At 35.5% G+C, this 19,064-nt stretch overlaps 1 protein-coding gene across 7 annotated transcripts in view; it reads right to left on the reverse strand.

Moving 5' to 3' along the window:
• Positions 1-1,373: 1,373 nt before the first annotated feature.
• RHOT1 (ras homolog family member T1) overlaps positions 1,374-19,064 on the reverse strand; it is a 78,870-nt gene continuing 61,179 nt past the window's right edge. For 2 of the 7 annotated variants that reach the window (XM_006890928.1, XM_006890931.1), the window contains exons 17-20: positions 18,459-18,578; positions 16,913-17,115; positions 13,882-14,004; positions 1,374-2,540 (exon numbers count right to left, since the gene is read on the reverse strand). In XM_006890928.1, coding sequence (XP_006890990.1) covers positions 2,423-2,540; positions 13,882-14,004; positions 16,913-17,115; positions 18,459-18,578 — 564 coding nt within the window. In that variant the 3' untranslated portion in view covers positions 1,374-2,422. Of the gene's footprint in view, positions 2,541-13,881; positions 14,005-15,778; positions 15,875-16,912; positions 17,116-18,458; positions 18,579-19,064 lie in introns of all 7 variants that reach the window. The other 5 variants (XM_006890929.1, XM_006890932.1, XM_006890930.1 and 2 more) reach the window with 3 other exon arrangements.

Here is a 19,064-nt window from a genome sequence, read left to right on the forward strand (position 1 = left end):
AGCAGCACCGCCTGTAATCTGAAGGCCTGTTTAGAAAACATTTCTGCTCTACCAGAGCTAGACCACTCACCTGTTCTTGCCTCTGCTGTTCAACACTCAGCCGCTTTCCCCAGGTCTGGAAAAAAGTTCTGCATTTGTTCAGGCCTGCCTCACCAGCGGTACGTCCTCCTCGGTGCCCTGTCCTGACAGGGCTGCGCAGATTCACAAAAGTAAGTTTCCTCTTGCTGCCTCTTCCACAGGTCACTTCAGTATGGTGGTTATATGCTCCCCAGACTCCTAACATCAGAACCCATTCCTACTGCAGTGTTCACAAGAACCAACAAGTCAAATATTAAAAAAAGGAAAGCTACACAAATGAAATATAGCAACAGATTCCTGATGGGCTAAGTAAAACCAACTTATTACATTATGCAGTAGGATCACACAAATCGTTTAAAATGATGTGTCTTCCCATGCCTGCCTTACTATTCATTACAACACTGCAGCAAGCAGCCTCAGAATTGCCCATTTAAGATAATGTAATTGGTGTAAAGTGAAAGATGTTCTTTCAGTGCTTAAGTTTGTTTTCCTCACGTTCTGAGTAATCTTCCAAGTTTGCATCTCCTGAGCAAATTGAAAAACCAGATGAAGCCCATTACTATATTGGTTGATGTATTTTTCCACATTAACTAGTCCCTCAAGTGGATATGAGAGGAAGACCCTCAACAAGATGGATTGACAGTGACTGCAGCAATGATGGGTCCAAGTATGTCGGAGATGGTGAGGATGCTACTGGAAAAGGTAGGTTTCTGATCTGCTGTTCAAACGGCTGCTAAAAGTCAGAGCTGCTTTGAAGAATGTGCTTTCAGGTTAAAGAGGAGAAAGAATTGAGAGAATGTAAAAGGAAGAATTTAGCTGTCATTGAGAACCACATAAGTGAGAAGTTTTAGTCAATCAATGATAATCTCTTAGAGAATGAAAAATGAGGAGTCACTAATTTTTGCTTAATTTTTCTTTTGATCAAATTTGGAATGAAAATGAGGAGAAGGGAAATAGAGAAGGAAGTAAATATGCGACATATTATTTCACAAGTTTATACCCTGTAAGTTATGCCATCCCTCGCTGCTCGGGAAGTGAGATCTCGGAAGGAAGCGATCCTCAGAAGAGCAAAGGGGGAAATTTATTTTAGAGGAGAATAAACATGTCTGTTCCTCTAGAAATCACCTGAGTTCAGTATCTGTAGAGGAAAAGGATTAGTCTCTTTGAAGAATCTATTTCCCCTTACATACAAACCACCTATGCCTTGTTCCTTAATAAGTATTATCTTTTAGCATTAAACAAATAAGCTAACAAAACTTTCAAGGTAAGAAAGAGAAACCGGAGACTCTTGCTTATATCTACACAGAGGTAGTTATTTTGGAAAACAAAAAACTCCAGATCACAGTACACAGCAGTTATTTATTTAAATACTTGAAAAGGTTGGTGATGAGAAAAAAAAATAGTTTATCATGAGAGTTTATATCTATTAGATTTATTTTATCATTTATAAAAAGTGCTGCATCGTGGTTACCCTAGCCAGACAGAGAACACTTCATGACACATGCAGTTGCTGCAATATACTATAATAGACATGGCCATTATAGAATGATTTACACATTGGGAGGAAATCCAACAGTAGTAATGGTGACTGTTTATTTAAACTAAAAACATTAATAATATACAAACGGTTTTTCTCATTTGATTCAAAGGGCTATAAAATTCAACATACTGACAAACAAAGCAACATAATCACATGGATTCTGCCTCTGCTAATTGCTTTTGGCTTACCCCTTCCTCAGAGGAGAGCCTCACACTCAGCTATACACTTTTCTAGATTGTACGAAGGCTTCAAGGACTACCATAGGTGATCCCTTTTTCTTGGAAGGAAGTTGTGTTGGTAAGCTGACACTAACTCACTGGTATTTAAAAACGGAGAGAAAATGGCAAATTGTGCCTTGTGTACTTAGAGAAGGATCATTCTGAGTAAGTGGGAAATAAATAAGTGATCCATGAGCAAATACAATCTCGGGGGCTGACTTAAACCTAGGAGAATAAGCCAACTGAGTACTGATGATACAATGTAGAAGTGTCTAGAAACACCATTTCTAGACTGCAGTTTGGGAGACCATATCTTGCCTGACTATGTACATTATTTACAAAATATTCCCTTTTGGCCTCTAAAATTTAGCCATTTTTGTTTGGCTGTTAAGCAGTTTTCTTTCCATATGCTAGCCAATACTGCAGTTAGAACTATCATTAAAATACTCTTATGCATGAATTACAAATATTAATAAAGTAACTGCATGTATAAATATTTCAATATCTCTAGCAGAATTTAAAGCATTCAGAATGTACATAAAGGTATTCTTTTTTTGGTAGGGCCGGTAATTTTTTTTCCCCTAAATCATCGCTGTTTTAATAATGCTTTGTACATAGCAAAGCCCAAAACTGCAAAAACAGTAGCACCAAAACTTGCTCGAAGCCAAAACGTGGAGCTCTTGAGGTCAGCTTGTGTCACATGCCTGTAGTTAGAAAATAAAAGTAATGTTTAAAACATGCTTAGTGTGAACACCTCATACCAGTCACGTCACTGTCTACTTTTAGGGAAGTATCAGCACACTTGTCAGGTTACTGGCATACAGCAACGCTCACTAAAACCATTGGTCCATACAGCCCCGTATATATATTTCTTAATCATATTTTATGTAAAAGGCATAATACAGAAACGACTAAAGACAAATGTCTTCGCAATTAGCTACTGTTTTAGAGTAGGCAATATTGAACTTTTAATACATTTTTCTTAATAGTAGAAATGCAGAGTTAATCACCCAGCATAGGCCTTCAAATGAGAGGTGGGACCTGAGTTCCCACAATTCCAAGTGTCAGTTTCACAGAACTGAAAAAGTGTACAACCTCTTGCCCCTAGAAACCTCAGGGCTGTCTAGTAACCAATTAAGCGACAAGTGACCATACTTTTCTAAGAGTAATGATTAAAGTCAACTTGGGAAATATTGATTCCCACAGAAATTTACCAAAAAATCCCGGCAAGGGTAGGGAAGATAAAAAATTGGTTTGTATTAATTTGGTTATCAATATTTAAATAAGAACACAAAAACCCCAAGCCCTACTGTTAGTCAGACAGGCAGTGGCAATGGTAACAACTAAAGGACATAATGTAACAAGATGGGCTGGAAGGTAAATGACACAAAGGAAGACATAGGCATGACAGGAACGGGGACAGCCTTTACCACAAACTGCGTTTGTGAGCATGCTCAGTTAATAACGCCGCTAAGCACCTCAAGAGTCTCAAGTATGACAGCTTACCACAAAGAAGATAAAGCTCTAAAGCAAAGGGTGGAACATTTTTTCAAATGTCGCTTTAGTTTTATTTAAGGGAACACAATTGAGCTGAAGTAGAACACTTTGCAGAATCAGGAGCATAGAGAGAAAGTATTGTTAACTTTACAATCAAATTAAACAGATTTGAAGCAAAAGTGAAATGTCATTAGAAGACCAAGACACTGGCATATGCAAAAGGTTTAAGAGCCAAGAGCACAAAATGATAAAACTACTTTGCCTCAGATATAGAGTGAACAGTCAGATTAATTGTCACAAAATGCGATGTGTATATCCTTTGAAAACAAACTTACAAGCCAGAATGTTCCATGCTTATCATCACAGCAAAACACAACACACAGCACTCCAATCTCTCCTTACAGAATTATTTTTGTACAAAGTAAAGTAATAACATAGGCTCATTCCACCTTGCAGGTTAGTTTTCCCAACAGGCAGTGTTTTCCTTATTTTTTTTATTATTTTTATTTTAAGTTAGGGAAGAGAAGAACTAGGTTTTGGTTTTTCCATTTGGAAAAACTCCAAGGTCAATTCACTGGCTGTGGGAACTGTTACCTGGCTTCAAGAAAAAGCGGACCACGGGACGACTCCATGAAGATAGAATCTTCCACAGAGCTGATGGCGTGCACCTGGTGAGTAATACTGCCTTCGTCGGTGGCTAACAGCGTGGCACCCCACTCCGCTACCAGGACTCTTAACCTTTTACACACACATGCACACAATTTGCGGTTCACAGCAGAGCTCACAGAAGAAGGGGACTCAAAATAACATCTCTGGATTAAAACGCCCATATATAAACTGAGTTGCCACCTTATGTGATGCATCTCATGCCTTCTATATTTAAAATAAATGAATTCTATAGCAGAATTGCCAAACTTAGCCAAAATTTTATCTGTCTACATGTACTCTTTTAAAACAGTCACCTCCTGGACAAAGAAACCTAAAATGGTTGTATACATTCTCTACACAAACCCCCTCAGGCTGTCCCTGATACAGCTAAAACACTGAGAAGTCCTTGAAATTACTACCACCAGCAGTACGTGACTATAAGTGATGACTGTAAATATTTATTTAAACAGGTCTAACAAGTATTAGTCAGAAAGAATCTAAATGCTTATAATTTTGGACTACCTAAACCTGCAAATGTATAGTTTGAGATTATGAAAGATTGACTCCAACATCCCAAACTCATGGACTCTATATAGAGGCCACTGAATCAGATTCTCTAGGTTTCTAGATTCCAAGAATGCAGAGAACACAAAGTGAGGGCACGGTGCATTAAAGCTCTGGTTTCTCTGTGATAATCACACAGCTTTACTGATGGAGCGTTTTGGTTTTCATTTTTATGTCTATTTATAAATTTAGGGAGGAGTGAGATTAGGGCTTAAGCCACCTATAAACAATAATTAAACAATTAACAATTTATTTAAATGTGAGCATGTTTCATACAGCTCCCTTACTTATATGTTAAGAAAAAGTATTACCACTCAAGAAACAATATGTTCTGACTTTATTGCTTAGTTTTCTTTAAATTTCAAGACAGCAATTAGTACTTTCCCCAAGCTGTAGCACAGCCTTCGCTTAAGGAAAAACAGAGATGTATTATAAATTATAGAGAAATACTCAAGACGTAACTACTCTAAAACTTTAAGTGACTAGTAACTCAGAAAACATATTTCAAAAGCTCCATCAATGTTGAAAACACTCTTGGACTTGGAAAACTACCCAGACAGCTATTTATGCCTTTAAAAACTGCACTAATCAGGTTCAATTTCTAAAACAGCACATTTGCTTTTGCTCAGCTAACTGATAACACCTGAACAGTGAATAGTAGGATCTTCAATGTTTTCCCTAAGTTAGTATCAAGAATTGATTCATGCCTCTCATTTTGGGTCTCAAGCAGAAGCAGAGTAAGAATTTCATAAAACTGCTTCCTCCTTCATTTCTAAACGCAAGCAAAAAAGAATTCTTCCTCAGCTCAAAAGCATAAATCTTTCAAATTAACTCATAAAATAACATCTCAGAATAAACTAACTTACTGCTTTTTCTTCCTATTTTTCCTTAAAGTTTACTTTTTTTGAAGGTTATAAAGGTAATAGATGCTAAATATAGGACATATGGAAAATAACGAAAAGGGAAAAAATATCATCCACAGTCCTATCACATACTAAAAGGCAACAATTTGAAATCTGATGCATTTACTTTTTCTTTGTATTTTTAGTATACAATTGCAAACACAATGTGTGTAATATTTATAACTTTACATTCTTATTAAAATTTACTATAATATAAAGATTCTGAAAAAAATCTATCATGGAAAAATAATTTTAAATAGCTGCGTTATATTCCATCATCCTATGCTGGCTATCACTATTTATTAATGACTATAAAGTGAGGTATATTTTTCCACAATAAAGCTGTTCTTTATATTTAGGATACTCTCCTTAAGATATACTTCCCAGAATTGAATAGCTCAAGTGTGTGTGTGAGTAAAGGTTCTCTTTCTTTGCAGTGATATATCAGAATCACCAAACTTCCCTAGTCTGTGGGAAATGATGTCAATTCTTTCTGAAAAATCTCTTTTGGGAACATAAGAAATAAAGATTAAGTGCTAGGATAGGCCTTTAATTAAACATTTGTAGCCTGCCAAAGCTTTCAATCTTTTACATGGAAAAATTCCATGTCTGGGATATTGGATTTTTGGCTCAGAACTACTGAGGGTCTATTTGTATATTAGATGGCAAATTCTCCTTAAATGGTGGAGCCCAACAGCATGTTTGGGCTTGGGGAATCGTTAATAACACCAATCAACCAAACTCATTCACTGAGTCCTTTCCAACTCAAAACCACCCTTTAAAACAGAGTAGAACTACCCCTTGCAAATGCCTGAGCTATAATCTTTATGGGACAGGTTGCCTTGTCCTTCTCTTACAGAGGGGCTGGTAAATTAAAATTGCTGACAATTAGGGTATTAATTAAGACTGCTATTTAAAAACGCAGAGAGAAGAAAAGATTTCAAAATTCAGGCAAGAAAGAATTAAATGAAAAATTGTTTGACTATATGAAATAGATAGATGGCTCATATATTTAAATAACAGTAAACAGAAAATATTATTGAGTATAATATCTGGAACATAAAAACTGTATGTAAAGACCTAACAGTCCACAAATAATAGAATCTGAGGAAGGGGAAGAATTTCAGAAGGGCCTAGGTATCAGTTATCTTTGTTTTACTGGGTAATCAGGAGGGAAGGAAAAGTGTAGAACATACTCAAGAGGAGGAAATGGAAAGATTTTAAAAAGAGTCTTCCACATCCAAGGCTCCCAGAGAGCCACTTTCACCAGTCCTCCCACACAACTCTGCAGAAACAATTTTCGTCTCTTAGTTTTCATTCTTCTCTCTGCATTTTACTCTTTCTAAATCCAATTCTGAAGTATACAATGCACTAATACAAATGGTCTTCTACTTTCAAAAGTCTATCTATAGATAAATCTCAGATATGAATTTTTAAGAGTAAAATATTTTGCAAAAGTCTACATAATTGCAATGCATGTGTGGTTAAGTTGCCAGGGCTTATAGATATTAAATATAGCCTTTTCTTCTATTTGCAACTACTTATCTCAAGTTAAAAACTATACTGAAATTACTAAAATAATGTTTTCTGGATGTATGTTATGTATATAAAATATCTCTTAAATTTTCTGAACCTTCCTGTCTTTTATGCCTGTTTTTGCCAGGTGAATTATTTTCTAGATCTATTAGAAATGAGGCCACTGCTAAGAAATAATTTTAATTTAATCATGATAATTCTAATGGAACTAGCAACCAGCAGACATGAAGTATTTTAATAAGACAATCCTCAAAATACATTAAAGAAGCCAAAATAGAGCACGCACCCAACATAGATAAATTACAACATAAATCATAAGCAAGCTGTTAACTGAGCATGCCTAAATAGGAACATACTTTGGAAAAGGACAAAGGAGTGCACCAGGGTCAAGAAATACTTCATGAAGCATCAGAAGAATTGAAATTTATAGATGATCGTAGCTACATAGGGAACGCTCCAATACCTGCATGTTAACCATCAATACTTTAAGAGATTAGATAAATTCTATCATGTTGCTTAACATAGGAGCCAAACAGAAAAGCTTCTAAACTTGGAAGCAGCAGCAGCTTATATACTAGCAATCTATAATGTAAATTCTCGCATAATTTTAAATTTAGGATACAACATCCAAATGGAAAGAAAAGTCTTATATAGGCCCTTTCTGCAAGGGAATGTAGAAGTTTCAAATGAAACTACCACTAACGACTTAAATACACATTTTACTAACCAAGACCTCTTACTCTCAACAGAATCTCTGTAACATTAGATTTCTAGATTAACTATCATACAGTAATCCTTTGTAAATTCAGCATTTTGGTCTAACAGAGTAAAAAGGTCATTTCTACGAAGTAACAGGAGTTCATAAAGGAGGAATATGGGTGATGATCAAAGCAGTAACATTCATATAAACCAATGAAATACATCTGTAAATGTTTCTGGTGGCCTAGCCCTAAGAAGCTGTGCAGTAATCATAAGGAACACTGTTTAAATCCACCAGTTGCTCCATGGGAGAAAGATGAGCAATCTCCTCCTGTGCAATTAAGCAACTGCCTCTGAAAACTCGCTTGAAGGTGAGTTATGGGTCAGTTCCACCTCAGCGGTACACAACAACTAATTAAATGTCACATACATTTAATTTTAACACTATATTAAAGAATAGGAAAAAAGAATAATGAGATTGAAGGATCTCCATCCTACTTTTGGGTCACTGTGAATACTCAGTGTGAACTATGCACTTGATTCTTGAAGTAAAATGACACTACTAGACCTGAGTAATGTGAAAAAGAATTTACATAGCTAATGGCACATGAGATGAAAGACATTTTGACCCCAAAATATGCACCCAAGGAAGACACAACACAATAATGAACTTCAAAAGAAACAATTTCTGATTAAATTAGATTAGGAGGGGTGGGAGGATTGATAAGGAAACATTACTTAGAGAAAGGGATTAGGAGGGTTTAAAAGAAAATGACTAAGTGGCACAGACAAATGAAAATGAACACCTAAAAGAGGACAGATTAAAAGTTTAAGGCACACTACATCCAAGTAACATTTTCATGCACAAAACAGGAGTGTCCTGAAGTTAGAATAATAAAGATTTATTAAGTGAAAATCCTGGGTAGTTCAAACCAACAATCAAGCTCATGCCTACACCATTTTACTGGATTAAAAAAGAGAGGGAAAAAACTAACAAAAAACCAAATGTGACAGGGTACATGTGAAAAAGTATTTAAATATATTCAGAGATATTTCCCTCCCTGTAACAGTTTGCATTATTTGAAATGAAAGCATTCTCAAAGACTAAAACCATCTGACTATGTGTTAATAATTCTCCAAAGATCAAATAATTCTGGCTATTTATATTCTAAAGAAAATAATAAACCTATCCAGATCTGAAATGTGAGATCATAAATGCCCCCAAATCAAAGTAGTATGTGAGAGATGTGTGTAATTTAACACTTTCTCACATGCTGAAGCCCATACACATTCAAATAAATTAGAAGAAAATTTAATTTATCGCTAGTTTCTACTTATCTGTAAAGCAGCTTAATAAGCTCTGATAGTGAGTTAAGTGCTCGGTGGCCAACACTTAATGGTCAGTAGTTCAAATCCACCAGCCACTCCATGGGAGAAACATGAGGCCCTCAGTTTCCAGAAAGATTTACAGCCTCAGAGACCCTAGAAGGTCTTTCTACTCTATTCCAGAGCTGGAACTGACCTGATGGCAGTGATGTTGTGTGTGTGGTTGTGGGTGTGTATAATATAAATAAACATGCACATATATACTCAAGGAAAAAAGACAATCTTTTCTGGGGAAAGAGCAAAAGGAAAAAAATGAACAGCTTCAGAAAGGAATCTGGTGAAACTGTGTTAAGTATAAAATAATTAGGCATAAATCCTATTATGTTCAGCTTATAAAGCACTTTTATATATTTTTATTTTATTATTGTGTGTGTGTGTGTGTGTGTATGTACCGTCAAATTGGATCTGACTGTTATAGGAGGAGACTGCCCCTCCTTCTCCAGCAGAGCATAAAGCACTTTTCTTTTTAGTAGGAGGGACTAAGATCACCGAAAATATAACCAAAGGTTTAAAAAAATTGTTTTAAAAAAGACAGAGTATTTAGAAAAGGCCTAAAAACCAAGTGTTGTATCATCCTCTCTTTTTTTTTTTAAGGTAAAAAAATGTCAAGGTAGATTTATTAGAAAGTTAAATCCCAAAGATGGGACAGGCCTTCCTCTTTGAAAGAAAACTGTGGAGAGGCCCATCATCTTCTTTTTGTGAGAAAGACTGACTGAGTGACTATCACAATAAGCTTGAGGGCGACATAGACCATGAAGATGGTACGGATTGGGCAAAGTTCAGATCTGCTGTTCACAAGTTTGCTATGAGTTGTAGTCGATCTGATGGTACCTAATATCCTCTTCACATTCTGCTCCAGGTCAGAGCAAGCTCCTATCCTAGGCAGGTACTTAAGTACTGGGACTGAATCAACTACGATAGGGGGGCAGGAGAACAGAGTAGAGGGAGAAAATGGTATCAAACTTGTATCTTCTCTGGTCTATTACAGTGACTGAACAGGTTAGAAATTGAATAAAATGATGGGTTAATTTGAGATCAGTAGCCATATATGAATAATTAGTCTTTGCAAAATTTAAGAAAAATTTAGGTTAAAAAAAAGTGACAGCTTAGACTTGCTCTTTTATAGTTCCAGACAAAACGGTAGGCATGGTAACTTTGATTTCTAAACACTAAAACGTAAGACTTATTGGAGAGTGAGAATTCTTCTCATTGAAACACAGTGAAATATTCTTAAATGACTACTAAGCAATCTTCTTTTGCCTTTGTGACATTTAAGACAAAGGTTCCTGAAATCAGAGACATGACAGACTGTAAAAATATTAGGGAAAGGTGGTTCCTTTCTCATGCCAAATTGTTTATAGAAAAAGAATAAAATATTGAGAAGTCAGAGTCACTTCCATTTCTAGGTGTTTTGGTTTATTTGGGGTTTTTTTTTAGACTTGCACATTCACAATTCTAAATGAATATCTTAAATGATAATATCTTCTAAATGATATCTTCAAATCTGAGGTAGTGAACTGGCATCATCCTGTCAACATGTTTCATTCTGATTAATATTAATTAATACTAAATATATTCTGGTTAACTGCTGCACTGCAAACCAAAAGGCATGCTGTTTAAATCCACTAGCTGCTCTGTGGGAGAAGGATGGACAACTGCCTCCCATGCAATTTACTGTATCTGAAAACCTAATGGAGGGTCCGCTATGGCACACAACATCATTTATACATTACAAAGTTTCACACAAAAATTGAATCATAGTATCTCACAGAATAAGATGACCTAGCCACACTAGGCCTCAAAAACAACAATTAGCCATTATCTCCTTAGTATCCTTATTTCTGATATTCATTCTTTTTCATTATCCAGAACCAGTAGGTTCTTTGAAACCTCTGGCATTACCTAACTCTACTTATATTCTTTCGTAAACTGGGAGAAACGTCAATATATAAACCTAGAATTCTATTATACTTCCATCAAATAAATGATTTAAATACTGAGACAGATCAGCAAAAGATGCTGCTTCATCTTTATTTTTTCCACTCTTCCTATCCTTGATCATTATATGTCAGTAGTGTGTGCTTATATTTATTATCATTGTATTACTTGTAACACACAAACAGATAGGAAAAACATGCTGAATTCTCTTTAAGGACCACTGCATAGAGTCATTTCCTTTAGTAAATGAGATCCACTGAAGGCACACACAACCTATTTCATTTGGAAGCTGACCAAATCAACCTAAGAATAAAATTGTAATCGAAGACAGAGGCAAAAGCAACCTGCAGATATGGCCAATCAAGAGCATCTATAGTAAATAAAATAATCGGTGGTTTTGAGCTACAGCTACCAGGATACAAGGTGGATTAGTAAAAAATCAGACAGACAACAAAAAAAAGGCACTTTCTATTTATATACAAATAGTACACTGGTAAATCAAAGGAATGTGGTGGAAATGATATACTGATTTTTAAAAAGTCCTTCATGAAATCTGTAATAAGAGGTTAAAATGTAGGGTGGTTAAGAATGCATTTTTATTTGAGTCAAAAATTTCCCCAAGAATTTTGAGCGCTTGTCATTGGGGAGAGAGTTCTCCAGTGGAGTACTTAAGGCTCACTAACTTTAGTGCATGGGCTCTCTCTCTCCGTCTCTGACAATATGACATTATTTCTTACCAGTAACTTGAAAGATAAAGAAGATATATTTATCATATTTTCAAATAACACAACGTTGAGAGAGCTATACAATATGACAAATGACAGGAAATGATGTTTCAAATGACTGAGCTAGAACATATGACTCAAAAGAATATGACATTTAATAAGGATATATATGTAATCCTGCATTAAGATCCAAAGAGTTAACTAAAAAGGTCAAATAAACAATTAGACAATAAGGGACACCTTGCCTTTACTGCACTGTTATGAGGAAGAAAAAATTTAAGTTGACCTCAACATAAACATGTCAACAGGGGAACGGGAATTCATGCAGTAGACAGGTACTGTCCTATCTGTGGGACATGATGTCCAAATCTGGAGCAATGTTCTCCATTCATGGTGGCATCATTTAAGGAATACCCTGAAAACCTACGGGCTTTCAGATGAGACAATCAGGAATGATGAGGTTACTAAATCATCTAATTTAAGAAAAGGCTGAAGGAAATGGGGATGTTCTACCTGGAGAAGAGAAATTAGGGGAGACAGGATGGTCGTCTTCAAATGCCTGAAGGATTGCTATGCTGAAGAGGGAGTAGAATGGTCGTATGTTGTTCTAAAGGACAGAATTAAAACTAGAGGAGAGAAAGTTATAGGGAAAATATTTTAGTTAAAAAAAAAAACACAAAACAGAAGTAAAATTCCTCTTCAATGAGGAATGTTATCAGCAGATAAACAGCACTCTCTCAGGAAGGCTGCGGAAGGCATTCCACTGGAAGCGTAAGCCAGATGAATCCAGAATCTGTTTAGACTCTAAGGTTCCCAATACCAGAGCTCCTGAATATTGTTTGGTTTGAACTAGCCTTGCGGGTGCTTAGTCAGTCGTCATGAGAGAATGTCTGGGGCTATTAAAAGGATTCCACTCAAAGAACAGTAAAACTTTACTACCAAGTATGTGTGGTGATCTCTTCAAAGCAGTGACTTGAGATGGTTGCATTCTTATCCCACAGAACTGCTATGTTCGAAATATCTCTGAGACCCTTTTAAAATGCCTCCAAGTCAGCTTTTGACTGACCTAAGACACAGTCTCATTCTTTCATAAAAATACTCATGAGCTGCTGGTGGATACAAATGATCCCTTTCATTTGGTACAACTGGTGGCTAGCTAGTCAGTAACGAGCCAGTGGTAAGTTAAAATTACTTTTATCTAACTCAAATCTTTTCTTTAGCTTGTATCTTCCATCTTAATCAATTCGAGCCACTAATGACATCTGGATGACTAGAAAAACCCAACTCATCCTTAAGTACATGAAAATTTGATGTCAGATACAAATTAATATTACACAGGCTCTTATTAACTGCATTTAAAAAGGGTAAAATCAATTTGAACAAGACAGAATAACTAAAAGAAGAATATAACCTTCTAATTTGATTACTTTGAGGGAACATACAAATATTATTTTTGTTTTTTGTTCTTTTAAAAAAGTTATTTATTTATATAGTTCCTATTTTGGGCTTGATTCTAAAAAATTAAAAAACTGGTATAACAGTTACTATAGATCTTTTCCACATTCCTTTGAGTCTTTAAAATTGGTTATAATTCTCATTTCCAGAAACCATGTACTTTCAAGTAAGTTTTAGGTACTTAAAAAATAAAATTAGATTATGATTATAAAATGGTTTCAAGACCAGAGAATTTCTTTTCCAAACACAAAGTACTACTTAAATATTAGTAAACATATTAGTATAGTTTTAGTTAAGATATATTATTTGAACATAAGCTGGGGAAAATATAGCAACATATTTTATTTGGGATCAGTACTAATTTCCTTGCACAAACATCCTAATTTATTTCTTCAACTCAGCTAAAAATTTCAATTTCCTTATATACATTATCTTCTGAAATATGAAATGTAACTTTCTTAATGGAAAAATATTGAAAATCATACAGCCTAAACATACCTATTAACTTAAAAATGTTACTAAGGAGGCTTCCCAAACTAAACATTGTCACCACAGTGAGGATTTGAGTGGAACTTGGTTGAGCATCAGTCGGCTTGGCGTCATGGTGGTGAGCATCTGTGTGATAGATCATTAACCACTCTTTTTCTCTTGTATTTTAACAGAATGCCTGGTACCCAGTAAATAAAGTTAAGAACCTGTTAAGAACTGCGGTGAAGATTTTGTTCTTTACAGATTGCAGCAAGTCTGAGTTGAGGAAGTTCTGACAGATGCAAAATGTACACCTGTTGCAGGTGCACATACAGCGTAACCGGGCATGGCTGCGAAAACACACAGAAGGACAGGAGTTGAGTTCTTTCTTACAACTATGGCACAAATTAGGGTGTGCCAACTTAAAAAAAAGACTTAGGCATAAGCAACACTTTTTGTTAAAAAAAAAAAAAAGATAGTGTGGGGCATGCTAAAGCTGTACATAACTCCACATTTATTTATAAAATAAAAAGTAATAAGCAATAATAACTCCCTCGACCCTCCCTAAAGAAAAGCTAAAGAAAGTCAGCCCATGGTGGTGTTGGTTTTTTGGTTTGTTTTTTTTTTTTTTGGAAGGAGGGGAAGGGAATTACTATAATAGGCATTCTGGTGGACTAAATATGCACAGCAATAGACAGCACCCTCATCTATATAGATTTTTTTAAAGTGACTAAGCTCTAGCACCCCACCAAAAAGACAGTTTGCTAACATTTAAATAACTACTCCCACCTTCTCTTCCTTCACCTCTTCCCTTAAAAAAGTATACACACATGCCTGAAAACCAGGAAGGAGAAGAGTGACAAATACACAGAAGCGTCAAAAGACGAGCATATTCAACCCTGAGGAAATATGAATATCGTCTTTAATTCATCAAGCACCCTGGCTCCCAAAGGAAAGCAAAGTGCTTCATAAATTTCCACTTGAAAGAAATACAGGGTTAATTTCATCTGCTATCAAAACATAGCAGTTAAGTATGACAGTATTGAGTATGGATGTAAAAATCAACAATGGATCCAATTGAAATTAGACATAAAATTTAGGGAATCTTTCTGACTCCTTTCTGGTTGAGTGGAGTTGTACTAGTTGGTGCAGTCACATGGGTCAACCCTTTTCACCTCAACCCTAACAATAAATAAGGGTCTTCAAGTGGTCAGAGCCACTCACTCACACAAGGTCATCACAGCCCCCACCCTGTAAAGATGTACTGGTGCTCAACCCACTCAGAAGAGCGCCACCTGAGAAATCAAGGTCACCAGCTACCGTAACACCTCAACATTATTAGAGGCTTCTCAGTCAAAGGGCTGGCCCGACTGACTTGGTTTAGCTTGTAGAATCAATGCCATCACTTCCTGTAAGACCTGATGATTTTGAGAGGCTTCTTAGTCAAAGAACTGGCCCAGTCTGACTTGGTTTACTTTGTGAGATCTGATGAGACCACAGCACACGGTGGCATGGTTGTGGAGACTTAGCAGCGTCTCAATAATGCCTAATTCCCAATATGAAGAAAAACAAAAATTAATTTTTTAAATAAAATTCTCATAGGCTCAAGTAATTCCTTTTTGAAACTGAACTTGCACGGCTGCGTGTAACACTACCATTAAGTCATTGCCAGCTGTCATACTGGAATCCATCTGTTATTGAATTGAATAAACTGAATCTGACTCTTCAACATACATCAGGCTCCACCCACCAAAAAAGGAGGGATGCAAAGTATGCTTAGCAACAGGAGATGCTTCATGAGAAGTAGTTTGGGATTAGTCATATAAACAAGTATCCATGTATGTACATTTATCATATACACACACACACACAAACAAGTAAAATATTTTAAAGCTGCAGATGTACCATGAACACAGTTTCAGTTATTTCTAAGATTAAAACAGAACATTAACATAGTACAAAAAGACACCAGAATAGATACAATTAGGCAGAAATATGCCTGACCAAGCAGTGCGTTTCAAGATAATTATATACACATTAATTATGTCAAGAAACGAGATTTGGTAATCCAATAAGAAAATGTCAACATAATCCCACAGAAGCCATAAAGAAAAAGTAACTTACAAAGCAGTTTTTAGAAAGACCCAGATTTTTCTCAAATTCTCTATTCTATCAGTGTTGCCCAAGTCTCGGGAGAGTCTGTGTCTGTAATGATCCTCTCTGCAGATAACATACATGAGAGTTTTAAAGCAAGAGTAAAACAGAAATGAGGCTTTGCTTATCTTATAGTAATAGGAATGATTTGTCTTCCAATTATTATACAAATAGAATTTCAAGAGGTTGTGGTACCTTTTTTTTAAAGTATAAGTTAATGGAAAAGCAGTAAAGGTAAGATTTTATGATTTTTTTTTATCTGTACAAATTCACATCTTCTGGAAAAAGAATCTCAGTCTTGGTTTACAACAATGTTTGATCATTATATTATTCTATTTTATGTACTGTATTTCTATAAGAAGAAAAAATTTAGATACTAGCATAGTAACAAATAGCCTAAGTTATAAAGAACTGAGAAACGCACTGCCTGCGAAACTAACTTGTTACAAAACAGAATTTACACCAACACTATTTCAGAAAATGTCATTAAGAGCCATGCAATCTTCAGGCAGTTAGTTTAACTACAAAGATGACCACAGTTATATGCTTGTGCATATGTATGTATACATATATAATAAATGTACATGAAATTTGTGGCTCATACACTTAATGTAAGACATTTAAATAGGAGAAATTCCAATGACAACTGATCTTTACAGCATTTAAAAAATGTACTGGAACTCCAAAACAAATTCATAAAAGGTTTTAGGAGCTTTCATATACCCAAGATCAATGAACAAAAAAATATAAAATCAATTTTATCATATGCAAATGCCTTATAAACATAAAGCAACATCATGCCAACCCCATTTATCACAGTAAGATTCTGGTGGGGAGGTGCTGGGGGAAAGGCTGTTTTATTACTCTATAAATTACAGCCTGACAATGTGTTAATATTGTCAGAAGCACTGTTCACGTTAATTATTATTCTGACACCCAAACAAAACTGAACATTAACTCAAATTTGGACCTTCTCATTACAAAGTCTCTTTCTGTTGCTGAACAACTTATATGTGACAGAGATTACACTCTGGTGGCTAAGAATGGCATGCAATGTTATCATGAATCATGCAACATGAAAATGAAGACATATCAAGTACTTACGGGTACATGGCCATTGTTGTTAATTTAACAAAGATGTCCTTACTGGGTGCATCAGCAGTATTGCAAGTGAAGGCTTGTGGTGGAGGCATTTTGTGTTTCCTGCAGAAATCAGTTGGTGAAATACTATATTCTTGTTTAACTTCATGCAGGTCTGACTTTGCAGCTACAATTAAGCAAGGTATTCTGCTGTCCATAAAGTGTTGCTGTTTAATAAAAAAGAAAAGAAAAACATAATTATAAACTTTTAAAGACCCAAAATCCCTTCCCGGATGATCAAAGCATCACGTTTCAAAGACAGAAAGTGAACCAAGGGGTAAAATTGGCAGGGGCCCAGGTCAATCTCCTCTAATAAATATGATTAGGATCATTTTCTCAATGGTGATAACAAGATACATATATACTGACTTTTCAGATTCACTACAATTGCTAATAAGTTACAACCTAATTTTTAAAATAAAACGAAATCTACTTAAAATTCCTCTATAATGAGGAAGACAATTTGTCTTTTTTTATTACTTCTAACCTCTAGCTCTTATACACATGCATTTATGTATGTTTATACAGTGAACAGGAATGATAGAAAGAGAATTGATGCCTTTGAGCTGTGGTGCTGGAGAAGAGTATTGACTATACCATGGACTGCTAGGAGAACAAACAGGTTTGTCCTGGAGAAGGTGAAGCCAGAATGTTCCCTGGAGTCAAGGATTCTGAGGCTTCGTCTGACATACTTTGGGCATGTTGCAAGGAGGGACTGGTCCTTGGAGAGGGATTATCATGTTGGCGCAGGAGAGGAAGACCCTCGATGAGACGGATCGATTCTGTGAGTGGAGGGGTGGGAATGAGTGTGTTTGGGACGGCGAGGTTGGCACAGGATAGAACGGCGTTTAGAGTCTTGTACATAGGGTTGCCGTGAGTCGCAAGGGACTCGATGGCACATAACAACAACAACATACAGTTGAGTCATGTGAACACAATCATTTTAAAATGTAATACTGCATCCTTCAGGTTCTTCATAAATCAAAATAACTCTTTTTAAGGTAGTTTAATATTCTACTATATTATTTTAGTTTAGTATACCATCCCAGTTTTTTAATCATGTTTTGATGTTCAGTATTTTGCTACTTGAACCAATGATAAAATAAACATTTGCATAAACAGCTTTCCACTTCTACTGAATCTTCTCAATAATCCTGACTGTATTATTATTCCCTTACTCTAGCTGTTTGTCTTGTTGTAACTGGAAGTCTATACCTCATGTGTATTCCTAACAGGCAGGATGACCTTTCACTAATTAATACAGTTCTCAACCAATAATGTACATATGAATTGCATGTAAAACTTTTTTTAATTTCTTTTTTAAATATTCTGAGATCCTATCACTCTAAAACTGAAACAGAACTTTTAGGGTAGGTACATAACAGATACGTATCATTTTAAAAAGGTCAACATATATTGCATTTTCCTGGTCAGTAAACACAATACAATTCTACTAGTTTCATACACAGTTAAACTCCATATAAAGACAAGAGTCATTAAAGAAACCAACCTTAAAAATTCTGGCACAATATTCAAAGGATTTGGGATTAGTGACATCATACACCAGGCACACAACATCACAGATGATCTCAGCCTCAGTTAAAAATTCCGATTCTGAGATATCATGCAACTAGTAAAAAAGAAAAAGATAATCAGAAACATAAGCATCATAACAAGTATCTTAACAGTGATATGAAAAGTCATGTTTTATTATCTGTTTACCTTGTCCTCTTGGTAAAAGAGTATAAGAGTTACATATATTTTCATAAACTTTTTCATTTTAAGTTCTTTCAATTTTTGTTTTTCACGGATGGTTTTTACAAGTAGAGAAGTGCAGATAAACAAGTAGCTTCTAATTTTGTGGTTTACAATTAATGACTTAAGGTTATAAAAAAAGCTAACATTTAGTGAGTAACTCATATGAATGAGGCAGGTACTTTCAATGTACATTTTACAGAAAAGAAAATAGACTCTAAAAAATTAAATCAAAACAACTAGTCAAAATAGCAAAACTTAACAGAACAGCAAGCAACAAATGCTGGCGAGGTTTTGGAGAAACTGGAATCCTTATTCCCTATTGGTGGGAGTGTAAAATGGTGCAATCCCTGTGGAAAGC

The sequence above is a fragment of the Elephantulus edwardii genome, unplaced genomic scaffold (genome assembly GCF_000299155.1).
Source record: "Elephantulus edwardii isolate Elephantulus edwardi_28Jun2011 unplaced genomic scaffold, EleEdw1.0 scaffold00094, whole genome shotgun sequence".
Taxonomy (NCBI): Eukaryota; Metazoa; Chordata; class Mammalia; order Macroscelidea; family Macroscelididae; genus Elephantulus; species Elephantulus edwardii.